The following is a 13,945-nucleotide window of genomic DNA, read 5'->3' as shown; positions in this document are numbered from 1 at the left end:
TAGACCATCCCACAGAGACCAGCATCAGCCAGAGACAACCACGGGAGGAATCAAAGCCTGGCATTTAGCGGAGCTGTCCCTCACTTCCCAGGAAGCTAACCACAGTCTCTCCCTTAGAACAGAGCTTCACAAGGCCCTGAATGCAATCCTAGCCCTCCCTGGAGCTGGACGCCCATTTCCCCTGCAAACAAGTCACACCCTGCCACATAGAAGCAATCCCTGGGCTATGAGTCGCAGACAGTCTCTTGCTGGAGCCCGCCCAAGAGCAATGAGCTTTCCAAGCCCTTTCCCTTTCTTGGGGGTCTGCTAGTCACATAAACAGGAAGAGCCTGGCCCTCTCCCTCCCCCTCGCAGGGCTCTGCCTCCCTCCCCGCTCTGCGGCGGGCGGGCGCCGGCACGATGCAAGGCCCAGCGCGGGGCCTAGCCCCTCGGGAGAGGCTGCGGGCTGGCCCCTGACCTCCAGGCTCCGCATTTCCTGTGGAGCCCGCGAGGGAGACGAGGCCCCTTCTTCCAGACGCTGGGGCTGGGCGTAAAGGGGCCCCTATGGGCCAGCCTGCGGGGAAAAGGAAAGGTCACGGCGGTCCTTTGCCTGCAGCAGCCCGAGGTCGGAGGAGGCAAAGATGGCAGCAGCCCCGGCGGAGGAGCTGGGAGCATCGCTGGGACACGGCCGTCCAGCCTCAATGACAGGGCAAGGGCCCTGCTCCCGCCCCCGCCCTGCAGCCGGCTCTCCAAACCCTTCTTTATCTCCCGGCGTTTATTTTTAAAAGCTTTGTGGCATTCTGTCCCAAAACCAAAGGCAGCCACACCAGGTCTGGGCTGCTGCCCAGGAGGGAGCAGAGCCCGTGCCTGCAGGAGAAGGGTGCAGCTGCAAAGCCCAGCACTGTTAACCCTCAGCAAGCTAAACCCAGGTGCAGGAATAGGTGCCTGTCCTAAAATTGCCTAGCTGGGTGTTGCCCCTTTCCTCCAGATCTCTCTAGAGAGGAGTAAGCGGAGACAGGTATCCCTGACTCCTCCTCACATCTCCCATGGGTCATGACAGGGAACAGGACTAAGACCTGCAGAAGGAACCAGGAAGAAGGACAGAGCCTTGCTGAAGGCATTCAGTTCAAGAGGCATATCCCTGTCTCTGGGTCCCCATCCACGCCTGGGCTCTGTGCAAGCCCTGGCTCCTCAAGGCTCAGGATGCTGAGCGCGTGTGATGCCCACTCTTCACAACCTGGCAAGAGGTGCTGGATGCCTGGGGAGAGCAGGGAGGAGGGAGGGATGGCATCCCGGATGGAAACCTCTGGTATGCCTCTGCACTGATCACCACTCTGCCCTGGAATGTGCCGGCCAGCAGCATGTGGGAAAGTGGAGGCAGCAGAGACCTTGGATGTGTCAGCTCCCCGGCTGAGTAAACAAGAGGAGCCCTGGCAAGCATTCAGCCCCAACTATCCAAGACCTTGAAAAAAAGGGGGCTGGAAACAGGGAGGTTCTTCTGTCCCCTTCTTGCTCAATCTTTGCAAAATATGTCCTAACCTCTCCCCTACCTCAGGTGCTAACACCACCTCCTCATATCCCTAGCAAGTCTGGAGAAGAAGTGTGGGGAGAGACTCTCCCTGCGGAGTTTCCAGCACCATGCTGTTAGATCTAACATCCGGGAGAGACACTGCCTCAAAAGGAGGGTCTGGAGAAGAAAGAGGTAGGATAAAAGGATTTATCACCCCCCACCATGCACACATATCCATGCCCCTTGGCGATCTCCCAGACAGCAGGGAGCACAGAGCATGGAGGGAGCTTCCACCAATACTGGCAGTGCCTCGGGAGCAGAGTGACAGCCGGGACAGAGGCACAGTACAGCTCCCAGACAAATACCTTCCCAGCCCCACCTGGGGACATTCCCATTGGGGGGTGCACGCTCCAGCCTCACTCAAGGTTTCAGAGGCTCAAGAGAGGCTGACAGTGCATTCCGCAGTGCTGGTTGGAAACGTGTTCCCACCGCTCTTCAGGCTGGCAGCATTGCCTCCTTGACCTCCTCTATAAAGTGCACCCACTGTGACTCAGCCCCTCATCCCCTCTGCAGCCAGGCACAGGAACCTGGGGCAGAGGGGTGGGCTGGGGAAGGTCCCCCTGCACCCCGCAGTGGAGCCCATCATCTCCTGGGGGCTGAAGTGCTGCAGCAGTGGCGCTAGGAGGCTGTGCCTTCTGGCCACCATCCCGTGTCCCCTATCGCTCCTCCGCAGGCGCAGACTCCCGGAGAATGAGCCATTGTTCCCCAGCCCTGCAGCCTCTTCCTGTCCCTCTAGGGCTGTGAGACAAACAAAAGCAGAGCCAGACGCCATGGGGAGGAGGCTGGGTCTGCTCCCCTCCTCCAGATCCCGCAGCAACCCCACAGGCAGGCAGGCAGACGGATGCCCGCCTTGGGGGAATGGGCAGGGACACCCCTATTTTTAGCTGCTCCTGCATCCCCACCCCCTTCCTTCCGTGGGCCAAAAATACATGGGCTGGATGGACAGGCAAAATCATTAGGATAAAAGAGCTGTCCAGGCCTTGTGTCCAACTACTCCCCTGGCTTTCACCTCTTCCCTTTGACCAGAATGGGTTCCCCAAGCACGGTCTCCCACCCCCAACATGGATGACTTATCTCTTAATCCCCATTCCTTATATCCCCACATCCTCTCTCTGTACACTGTATTCTTCCTCACCCCGCATGCCACTCCCTCTCTGCTCTATGGATGCATCTCCCATTCCGTGTTCCGTGACAGTCCCCTCTCCCATGCCACGCCAGCCCTAGGGACCCACTCCCTTCCCTTGAAATCCCCCAGCTCCTCCGTTCCCCAAAACACCTTTAGGCACCTCCTCATGCAATTCATTTCCAAAAGGCCCTTTCCTCATAAAGGTCCAGAGTTTCCCACTCACCCCCTTCCCCTCCTGTCCCTCTGTATCCCTCCTACTCTCACCATCTCCTCCTTTCTCTCCCCACCCCAACAACCTCCATCCCAGCTCCCTCCAGCCTGCATGGGTTTTAAACTCCTGTAGATGTGCTCCCCCCTCCTTGTCCTGCCAAGGGAACATATTTGAGGGAGGGCAAAGAGATTCACAGATCCCCCTGCACACGGAGAGTTCTTTTCCAAGCACCAAATTTGTATCTGAGCCCTCCCCCCAGTTCCTCCTGCTCTGACTTTTACAAGGTCTGTGAAAAAGAATTGGAGAATCAAGGGTGGGGTTGTTCTGGGGAGATGTAGTCTAGATACATGAATATATATCTTTATATTTACATCTCCTTTCCTAGTACGTGGAATCACAGAAGTGTTTCCAGGCCACAGGCAGCTGTTCCTGGATTACTTCTGGTTTATGCAACATCCTCCCTCCCCCTCCCAGCTATGTCCCAAACTCCCCCTCCCTCCCTCCCCTCTGTGCCCATGTAAAACTTGGAGGGAAAGCATAGATCAGAGTCTGTCCTGGGGTCTGTCCCTCCATCCTCACACCCAACACCACCCCACAACCCCCACAGCAGCCCTACAGCACCCCACATCCCTGGCTAGCAGACAGGAATAGCATACCAGGAGGAAGCCGGGGATTGTGGGGGGAGGAGGAAAGATGAAAATATTTGGGATAGGAGGAGATGGGCAGAGGGAGGGAGGCAGCCCGCCAGCAAGCCTGGGAACTCATCCGTGCCTCCTCCTGGGCTTTGGCAAACCCCGAGGCTTTGAGTTCCCAGCCCTGCTCCCAGGGGAAAAGCACACACTCCCCCCTTTGCAAATCCCACAAGCAGGACGTGGTCAGTCCCATTCCTTGGCCTTCCACTGCTCCAGGGCAGGGGAGGAGCTGGTGGGGAGAGTCAGAAGTGGGTGTTTACAGGGTTATCCACCCCACTTAGAGCATGAGTGGGTCTAAGCCAGTGCTGCTGCCTGCCTGGTGGTGCTCACCACAACCTCCCTGCTCGCCTTCCCCAGTGCAGCACAAGGATTCTGGGAGCCAGAGCGTTGCAGCCCCTTTCCCTGGTTATCTCAAAGGCAACAGGCACAGCATGGGGAACTCACAGCAAAAATGGGTTGAGCCTGGCCGAGCACATTTGGGGGTTCAGCCAGAGGAGAAATCACCCCAGTGGAGAAACGACGGGCATGAGGGACCCAGCGCCTACCGAGCCAGAGCTGGCATCCGACCAGGGATGCTCGTGGCAAGACGCTGGGTGCTTGCACCTATCCCTTGCCCCAGGCTGTCACCTCCTGCCACCATTCTGGCTTGCTCACCCTGAAACCGACTTTGCCTTCAGCTCATCCCCAGGGCAGTGAGACATGGGCTGGAGGCAGCACCGAGGGCCATGGGCTGGGAGCAGGGAGAAGGGACCTGACAGCCCCAGGGTGAGGGGGAGCTGGATGAGGCCATGCCAGGTGGGGCAAGGGAGCTCTCTGCACCCCCATCCCCATTGTGGCAGGGTTCTGTCCCCCCCTGCAGCTGGCAGTAATCCCCATACCCATGTGGTATGTGCCCTCATGGCCCCAAGAGAAGAATGGAAACATCTGGAAGTCACCTGCAAACGAGCAGCACTTTCAGTTAATGAGGAAATATGAGCCAGAGACCCTGGGCAGCAACAGGATATCTGCTTCTTGTGCACTGAGCAATGCAGCCCCTTCCCACTGAGCCCCCTGCCTGCCCTCCCTCTTCAGGAAGTTTCCAGCACTGTTGTGCTCTTGGAGGTCCATCCTTGGAAATTTCCCAGGGAAGGAGGGCAGGTGGGAAGGCAGCAAGCTGAAATGGCAGGGAATATAAACCCATGGGTGAGCACCCTATCACAAGCTGAGATGCCCTCATCACCTTCCCTTGGCTTCTCCCAGGCACTGGGGAGAAGGAGTAGAGGGATTTTTCTGTACTGGAGGGGAGTCCTGTATCAGCCTCCTTCAGGCATTGAGACTGTGAGTGGAAGGCACTGCAAAGTGAGATAGGATGAGGGAGTGAGCACCAGGAAGTGTGGGGCAAAGACTTCAGCCCCCCCACATCCGTCCACTCCTCTCTGCTCCCCATCACATTCAGTGATCCATAAGACCTCAACCCTGTGTTGGAGGGATGAGTGCTGGGAAGATGAGGGGATGCAATTTGCACAGCCCTGTCTTTGATGTTGTGGTAGTCAAAGCAAATTCTCCTCTGGGAAAGCTGCTGGGCCACTTGTCTGCTCCATGATAAGCCCAGTAGCCAGTCTCTGTGTCATGGTGAGACTGGTACTGCTGCCTGGGGGCTGAGGGTTACAGATGGGATGAAAGGTTGGGGTGACTGAAGGTAAATGAGGTAGCTGGGCTGGGAGGGGTCCAGCTCCTGCCCAGGGCACCCATGGGTGGTACAGTGACTCTGCAGCACTGTCCAGCCTCACAGCCACCACTCCTTTATCAGCTGAGGTGGATAAATAGGCTGAGAAGCAGGATTGTATGGACTCACTTTCCAGGCTGTTGTATATGAAAGAAGGGGGTGTAACCGAGCAGCCAGAGGCCAGGATGAGTATTGAGACCCAGAGCTGGCTGATCCCCTGACCCTTGAGGTCACCAAAGCACTTCAGTGCTAGACCTAGGAGTACAAAAGTCAGAGCTTGGCTGGCATGGCTGCAACATCACAGGTTTGGGGCAGGATGCTGAGGAGAAGGCATTTCCAGATGCTTTCCTGGATATGAAGGCCATCCTGGCCCAGAGCACAGAGATGCTGGGAGTAGCACTGAGAAGGAGGCAGGCGAGAGCCGGCCACCCTGCAAGAAGCGGAACGTGGCCCCTGTCCCATCTGGAAAAGATTTGTTCTGCATTCCCCAGTGGAAGTGACTGCCGTGGCCCAGGCTCTGCTTCCTGATGCAGCCTCTGCTGCAGGGCACAGGGACGGGGGTGAGGGAGAGCCCCTCAGGCAGGGTGGGGGGAAATGCCCTGGCAGGCCATGCAGAGGCAGGAGACCCAAAGAAAGGGTCTTTTCCTGCCTCTCCCACCACCCCAATTAGCTTCCACTGAGCAGGACCTAGGGGAAGGAATGCATACCATACCCCTGGCAAGCTGGGAGGATGCATGTCATGATTTCTCCTTCTTTCCTCACTGATGGCAGAGCTCATCTCCCATCAGAGCTAAGCTTCCATCTTCCTCCAAGGCACAAACCCACTTAAAGTACCACCAACATGCACATATGGTCTTAATTCCTAATGGAGAAAATGGAAGGTAGAAACTCCAACTTCCATTTTACAGAAGAGAAGCCAGAGAACAGTGCCAAACCCCACTACTGCTGCTTAGCAAAGCTCTGAGCAATAGGGTGCTCCTGCCTGGGCACCCCAGCACAAGCCACCCGAGCCCAGTGACCGGCCAGGCTCCATTTTGACATCTCCTCTGCAGACATCTTGTCATCCCTTCAGCCAAGCCCTACTTAACCCCAACAAGTCTTGTCTTGCCTTCACCTGCAGAGACACCTCCCTTCTCCTCAGCAGGGCCCTGAATAGGTGCTTGTGCATGGGCAAGTGGTCCCCAGCAGGGCCACCAAGCCAAGCCTGAAGGCCATGAGGGTCACCACTGGCACAGATGATGCTACACCCACCAGCAGGTTGCCCCTATTGGCACTGATAAGGTCTTCTGCCCTATTAGTGCCAATAGGGACTGATCAAGGGATAACATATGATCCCAGAGGGATGTGGTGTCCCATGTGTGGGCAGAAGCTCTCCCTGGTGCCACCAAAGAGCACCTCCTTGCATTTATCCACAGCCACCCCCTCAGCCTGGTCTGACACACTCTCGCTGGTATGACACTTGTCCTGACCCTGTAACAAACACCAGCCTGGCCCAGGTGGCCTTTGGGGAGGCTGTCATCCTGCTAATGCTCACCCCAGTGCTACCCACAGCTCCTGGTACCACCACCCAGGCGCAGCCCCCAGTCCTGACTGGCACTGCTACACCCCTGGGAACTTCCTATGCAATATGGGATCAGGGGACCCTGTGTGATACCCGAGGTGTCACACACACCCACACACAACCACACACACACACACACACACACACACACACACACAGGGTTCAAGCCCCTCTCCTTTGCCCTGCAAACCCGGTTAGACAGCAGCCTGGCCTCCCCCTTCCCCCAGAGCCCCTGTAGCCGGCACCCGGGAGCGGGAGGCGGCCAATGCCGGCAGACGGGAAATGGCACCGGGAAAGCGGGGAGGAGGAGGGGAGCGGCAGAGAAGTTCCTGAAGTTTTCTGTCCTGGATAGTTGGAATAAATCTCATTTTCTCTGGTCTCCCTGCCGAGGCGAGGATTGGCTCGGCAGTGCTGCAGCCCGCCCTCCTCCTTCCCACGTCCCCTCCCCGCCAGCTTCGCTCCCTCTCTCCCGTGGCATCAGGGCGTCAGCCTGGGAGAGCCAGCCTTGGGGGACAGCCGTGGGAAAAGGAGGGGACAATGCCTCCCCTTTCCCCGCCACTGCATCCCGGAGCGCAGCACCGGTAATCCTTGGAACAAGTTACAGGGGCCTGCCGAGAGTCTCTCGCAACTTTTCGTCTGGAGACCGGGAAAAAAATAATAACCCTGGTTCGAAAGAGGTAAATCCTGAAAGTTTTTGGTTCGTCAGTTTGTAGAGCTGGGGGCAGGGGCGTGTTGGGACCAGAAGGAAAAGGGGGGAAGAGGGTGTTTGGACTGGGGAGAAGCGGGAGGGGTGGCAAGGCGATAGAGACGGGAAGGATGGTAAAAATAAAGGGAGCAGAAAGCAGGAATGCAACAGGAAACTGGGAGTGAGGAGAGGGGACACGGGACGGGGGGAGAGGCGGGAAGGAAAGGGAGTGAGAAGAGGGTCCCACGGATGGGGGAAGGCAGGAGGACGCTTGTTTCCCAAACCTTGCTCCGATACCCCTCAAAGCCCCACAGGCTCTCGGCACCTCAATTTTAGGGGTATGGAGGAAGAAAGGGAACACTTTTTCACAAGTGGGCAGGGAAGGGATGGCTAGAAACTGCCCATCTCCATAGCTCCAGCCTCCCTCTGTGTCCTAGAACGTCTGCTTGGAAAATATCCTTGTTATACAGAGATATGACTATGTGTATATATAGCAGCCAGCAACACAGGAGTCAGATTTAGGCGTCTGCCTACTGCCCGGCACGGCTCCAGGGAAGCTGAGGGAGGCCCAGCCCAGCCAGCCAAGCCCCTTTCCCCCTTCCCCAAGAGCCTGTCCCTGCTGGCTTTCCTCATCCCAAAGCAGTCACCCAACAGGGGAACTCTGCCTCCCTTCCTTCGGGAAAAGGGAGGTTTTTCATCACTCAGGAAGGCTGGGAAAGCCTTCCTGGCCACCCACTGCCATTTCCACCCGCTCTTCCTCCTGTTGAGACCACCCCAAATTTCTTTTGCAGTATGTCCCCTTTGGGGGAGGGAAGAGGCTGCTTTCAGCAGCTCTATCCAGCTAGACATCTGGATTATTTTCCCCTCCTTTCTGGTTTCCGCTCTTCCCAGCAAGCAGAACAGCGCTGGCCATTCCCAGCTAGTGGAAAACCAGTGGTAACCAGCTGAACTCGGGGGGGAACAGGCTGGGAGGAGGAGGAGGAGTGCTGGCAGTGGTCTTTGAAGGCAGGGGGCTTCCCAGAGGAGGCAAGAAGGGAGCCAGAGGGAGTATGCCAGGGAAGGGGAAGCCATGGTGGGCTGTGGGCTTGGCTTGCCAGGAGCTGGCAAACACCAAGGGCTGCCAGATGGAAGCAGTGGCACCCAGACAGAGAGAGGGCCAGGCAGAGGGTCCCTTTGCCCAGTGGAGGAAAGGACAGCACTCAGGTCACCCTTTGCCCACAGAATCACGAGTTCCCCTGGCCTGGAGGAGTCTGTTCGGGTGAAGGGGAGGGCTCAGAGGGGGCAGGGAGCCACACCAGGGGCAGAAGGAAAGAAAAGAAGGAGGGAGAATGGAAGGAGGAAAAGCCCAACAGGCCTGCCAGAAACCTGCCATCCAGGTAGGGCTGGGCACCAGCTGCTTCACTCCCTCCCTCCCTCTCTCCCTCCCTCCTCTTCCCAGCACTTGCTGCCTGCCAGCAGGCAAGGAGAGCCAGGGGCCAGGAGTTGCTGGCTTGCTTCCCTGTGGTGACCAAGGGACAAGGAGGGAGAAACACTTTCTTTCACCCCACTCCCTCACTCAATAGTTGTCCAGATAGGGAGCAACGGGATGCTCTCCTCCCTGTTCCTTGCCTCCCCACCCCAAGGTGTGATGTCCCCCATAGAGGGGTGCAGGGCAGCTGTATTGTGGGGCGATCTGGGGTGGGGGCAGTACATACTAAAGGGGACAGTCCCCACTTTGGGTTTCTCAGGGGCTCCAACCTGCAGAGGAAGGGAAAAACTTGAGTGCTGTAGCTCACCTAATCCCCTCTGCCAGAGTCACGTGCTTTCCTTGGGAGATCCTGGGGACAGCTCAAAAATATGGCTGCATCTCTCTCCCTGTGCTCCCAAGACCCCAGGTGTGCTGCAGGTACCACCCCATTAGTTTCCTTTGCACTCCAGGGGAGCCCTGACCCAATGGCTGTGGGTGGGCTTTCACCACAGAAAGGAAATAGCTCCCCAGTTATGCCCTTACCCCAAAACTGCCACGTGCCTGGTTTGCTGCAAGGCAGCACTGCATGGTGTCTGTGGGCAAGAGGAAGACATGAACTGCAGGACCTGGGGGCCAGCAGGAACCCAACCTGCCACCACTCTGTCCCTGCTGCCACCAGCCACTGCCACCCCAGGAGGCCACTGCCACCCTGGGAGGCAGCCAATGGTGCTGGGCACTGCTGGGGGAGGTTTGTTTTCCCTTCCCCAGTCATTAACCCCGGGCAGATAAGAGAGGCCCCGGGTGAGCAAACAGGGCCAGGGCAAAGCAAAAATGCATCTAGCCAGCCAGGAAAGCAATTTCATGTCCAGGATCCCCTTCTCCAGAGCCTTTGCCGTCCTGGCACTGCCTGGCTGCTCCAAGGCGATGCACGGACAAGCAGGAGAGGCAGGGAACGTGGCAGGGAAAGCCGTGCAGCACTGGGGGACCCAGCACACGGAGATAAGAGATGCGGCTCCTGCGTCACTGCTTGGCGTGCTGTCCTCCACAGCCAGCCCTGCTGCAGGGACTCAGCTCTGTCTTGATGTTCCAACCACACAACTGAGCCCAGGGAAGGATGCGTCCCCAGCTGGCTTCCCAGGCCACCAACACTCTGAGATGTCCCAAATCCTCTCCTTTCCCCAGCCCACCCTCTCCCACTTGCTATGCACACCAGCAGGGGATCTGCTGATCTGACAGTCCTCCCCACTGACTGGGAGGTCATCACCCTGCCGTGCATCCAGTGCATCCAGCTGCTGCTTCCTGCCTGCCCCTCACTGCCTCTGGGACCTGCCTGAGTGCAGGGACCCATCCCACCTTCTCCTCCAGCCTCAGGCAATCACCTCCCTTGCCATGCCTCAGTTTCCTCTGTCTGCAGAGCAGCTGCCCTCCCCACACTGCCGACTCCCTGCTTCTCCAACATGTCTGCCCAGCTCCCAGGGACTCAGCCAGTGAAGGACAAACAAAGCAATATACAAATACTGCATTTTTGCTTCCCACCACTCCTCCCGAGAAGCACATGAGCCCCAGGCCTCACCCTCTCCTCAAGGGTTCATCTGAATAGCAAAAAGGAGGGAGAGGTTTCTCGCCCCAGGAGCTGGGGCAGCCAAGCAGGGCATTGCTCTGGGAGGAGGTTCTGCCTCGGAGGGAAATCCTCAGCCTGTGTTGTGGCGAGGGTCTGGCAAAGCTGCTTTGAAGACGGGAAACTAAGGCATACTGAGGTAGGTCAGCAAGGTGATGGAGAGCACATGTTTTTGGAGGAAAGCCTTTTTCTTCCTCCCCAGGAGAAGGGCCAGATAAAGGGGCTGCCAGTAGCAAGCTCGCCACTGCCTTATGCACCGCCTTTAACCTCCTCAGGCAGTTCAATGGGATTGGGAACATCCTGTCCAAGGCTTTCACTGTTCCTCTTGCCTTGTTTAGGTGGCCAACAAGGGGACCAGTGCTCTTGCCCTGCCAGTCCCCCTGAAGCTCCCTTTGCTGCCTGATGCCCTATCCATGACTGGCTCCCACTCACCCAGCGAGAGTAGAAGACAGCAGATTAACCTCTAAGTCTACAACCAGACACAGTCTCCAGTGACCTCCACAGAACAGGGGGTGACCCAGACACCCCCTGGGGACATCTGCGTGCCACCACTGGGGACGTACCCTCTGAGGGTGATTTCATGAGCACGACGTAGCGCAGGGAAGCAGGAAACCTGCCGAGAGATAAAGTGCCATGCAGCGTCACCCCAAGAGCATCGGAGCAGAAGCCATGGGGAGGCTGGGGATGTGACAGAGCACCCCGGTGCCGGAAGCCTGGTGAGGGCTGATTTTTGGAGCTTTTTCAAAGGCAGGCTGAAGGGTGCAACATGAGCCTGGGGAAGCTGCCGGTGCTGAGCTGGGTGTCAGGCTCCCACGGCAAGCGGCGGCTGAAGTCGGAGCTGACGCCGGACATGATCAGCCCGCCGCTGGGCGACTTCCGGCACACCATGCACGTGGGGCGCGGCGGCGACGTCTTCGGGGACACCTCCTTCCTCAGCAACCACGGTGGGGCTGACGCCGCCAAGCCCAACAGCTTCCTGGCGCGGACGCTGCGGCACGTGCGCCGCAGCCCGCTGAAGAGACGGGGCAGCGGGGGCCAGGTGGGCGCCTCGCCCGCGCCCCCCGCCGTCTCGCCCATCATCAAGAACGCCGTCTCGCTGCCGCAGCTCAACGAGGCCATGTATGATGGAGACAGCACCAGCAGGGGCTTGACCAGCAAGTTCTCCTTCAAAAGTGCCTCCAACAGCTTCTCCAAAACACACCAGGCCTACGGTGAGTGCAGCGCGAGGCCCAGGCTGGTGCCTTGGTACTGAGCACCCTCTGCAGCCCTTCTCCATTGCTCCATGCCTCAGTTCCCTCCACAGTGAGGAACTTGGGGTTTTAAGGAGAAATGGGATATTTGAGATCACCCGGTCTTGACAATCCCTCCAAGCAGATAATCCTAACCTTCCTCCTGCCCTTGGAAGGTCTCCTTCTAGGGTGTCCCTCAAAGCGCGGCAGGGATGGTTTCTCTGTTTCTGCCCCTCTCCTGCAGCGCCACACAGCTGGCAGCCTGTGTGCAGTACCTGTAAGGGAGCACCCCCCATCTACCTTTTCACTTGAGCAGCCTCCCTGAGGAAGCCAAAAAGGTGCTGGGACAGTGCAGCAATTCCCACTCCAAAGCAGTGAGGTCAAGGGGACCCACAGCATGGTCTTCCCCACCTCCACACAGATGCTCCAATCCTGTCCCTAGCTGTGCCAGCCTCTACATCTCCATATGCTGCTCCTTAGGGATTCCATCCACCCTTCTTCACCGTGTCCACATCCCTCCCTGCCAGCCAGGGTGCCCTTTGGGGAAGGGTTGTGGGAAGGACAGGGCAGGACATCTGTATGGCTCCTCTCCAGCCTCACTGCACTGGGCTGTGCTCAGCTTTTCCCCAGGGAGGGAGGTCTGGAGCAGAAGGTCTCAGGGTGGGGGTTGGATCAGGGGTGCCTGCAGCAGCCGGGGCAGGAGGCCGGGCTCAGAGGAAAAGGCAGGCTGAGGCAATGCTGCCATCTCCTGGTCTCACCTGCCTGGCTCAGCCCCACTGCCAGCTTACCGAGCCCAGAGCCCACCTGGAGAGACCCTCTGCTGTAACTCCGGGCTTTGGAGATGTCCACAGAGACACTGACCTGTCCTTTAGAGGCCAGTGCCACTGACAGGAGCATGGCCTGAGCCACTTTGTCAGCAGTGTCCCTTTTCCCCTGCAGAACTAAGTCAGGCTTGCTCCCTCACCAGCCATACCTTCTGCCTCACAGGTCTGGAGTCCGGATTTTGTACCATCCCTCGTGTCCCTCGTTTGGAAAAGGCCCAAGAGAGCACCTGTCCTGGGGAGGACGAGCTGGATCGCTCCGACTCCCTGCTGTCCTTCCGCCTCGACCTGGGGCCCTCCCTGATGAGCGAGCTCCTCCAGGTGATGAGCTTCTCTGAAACCAATGGCAACGAGGTGGGGGAGGATGGCCCACACCTCCTGTGTGAAGAGGGGACCAAGGACAGGGTCCCTCCAGCAGTGCCTGCATCCCATGAAGAGGACAAGGCAGCATCCAGCTTCTGGGACCACTCCAGGCAGAGCAACGTGTCAGGGGCCAGCTCACTGCCCGGCCTGTCGGTCCATGCCAACGGAGAGGCACGTGCCATCGAAGGCGCTGGAGCGAACTCTGTCTGGGCTTCGGGGCCAGGGCCAGTGTCCACAGGGTCCCCGTGGCAGGGCCACTGGAACGACTGCACCATTGAGGCTGGAGAATTTGACCGAGCAGCCCAGGTCCTGGCCCGCCATTACGGTGGGACCAGCACCCCGCGGAGCCCGGAGAAGGGTGAGGGTCCCCGGCAGGCCCGGACACAGACCCCGTGGGAGAGCCCCAGCAGCAGCAGCCTGTGGGGGTCACGAGTGACAAGGGAGAGCCACTCCCCCGAGGCCAGCTGGAACCAAGGAGAGGAGGAGGAGGACGAGACCAAGCTCTCCAGCCTGCAGGAAAGCCACAGCGGTGCCCGAGGGGGCCGCAGCAATTCCTTCGAGTATGCCGATGCGGAGGAGGAAGAGGACGATGAAGTCAAGGTGTGAACAGCCATCCCGCCCATCACAGGCCCCAGCAGAGACACTGGTGCCAATGTCTTTGCCCTCCTCCCTGTGCCCCACCCGCCGGTGCCGGTGTCACCAGCAGGCCCAGTGGGTGACCTGCTTGCCAAGTGGGGGCACTGGGCAGGCCGGGGAGGGCAGGAGAAGAGCCCATCTCCTGGGGAGCTCCCTGGGGCTGGGCCAGTGGGCTCCACAGCCAGGCATAGCACCCCTCCTCCAGCCTCACGGCCCCTAGACATCAAAGGAACAGCCCCATATGCCAAAGGAACCCTGAATCCTTCCTACCCCATCCCATTCTCCCCAGCACCCCCTCTCTC

At 58.6% G+C, this 13,945-nt stretch overlaps 1 protein-coding gene across 1 annotated transcript; it reads left to right on the top strand.

The window, feature by feature from the left end:
- The first annotated feature begins 11,232 nt into the window (after positions 1–11,232).
- Positions 11,233–13,708, top strand: CDC42EP1 (CDC42 effector protein 1). The gene is made up of 2 exons (XM_054278409.1): positions 11,233–11,805; positions 12,811–13,708. Exons 1-2 carry the CDS (start codon positions 11,361–11,363, stop codon positions 13,611–13,613), a joined length of 1,248 nt encoding a protein of 415 aa, XP_054134384.1. The 5' UTR covers positions 11,233–11,360; the 3' UTR covers positions 13,614–13,708.
- Positions 13,709–13,945: the final 237 nt, after the last annotated feature.

The sequence above is a fragment of the Melozone crissalis genome, unplaced genomic scaffold (assembly GCF_028551555.1).
Source record: "Melozone crissalis strain CALT ecotype California unplaced genomic scaffold, PUWL_Pcris_2 ptg000004l_1, whole genome shotgun sequence".
NCBI lineage: Eukaryota > Metazoa > Chordata > Aves > Passeriformes > Passerellidae > Melozone > Melozone crissalis.
Note: the sequence above shows the minus strand (reverse complement) of the source record. Positions and strands in the feature narration are given on the sequence as shown.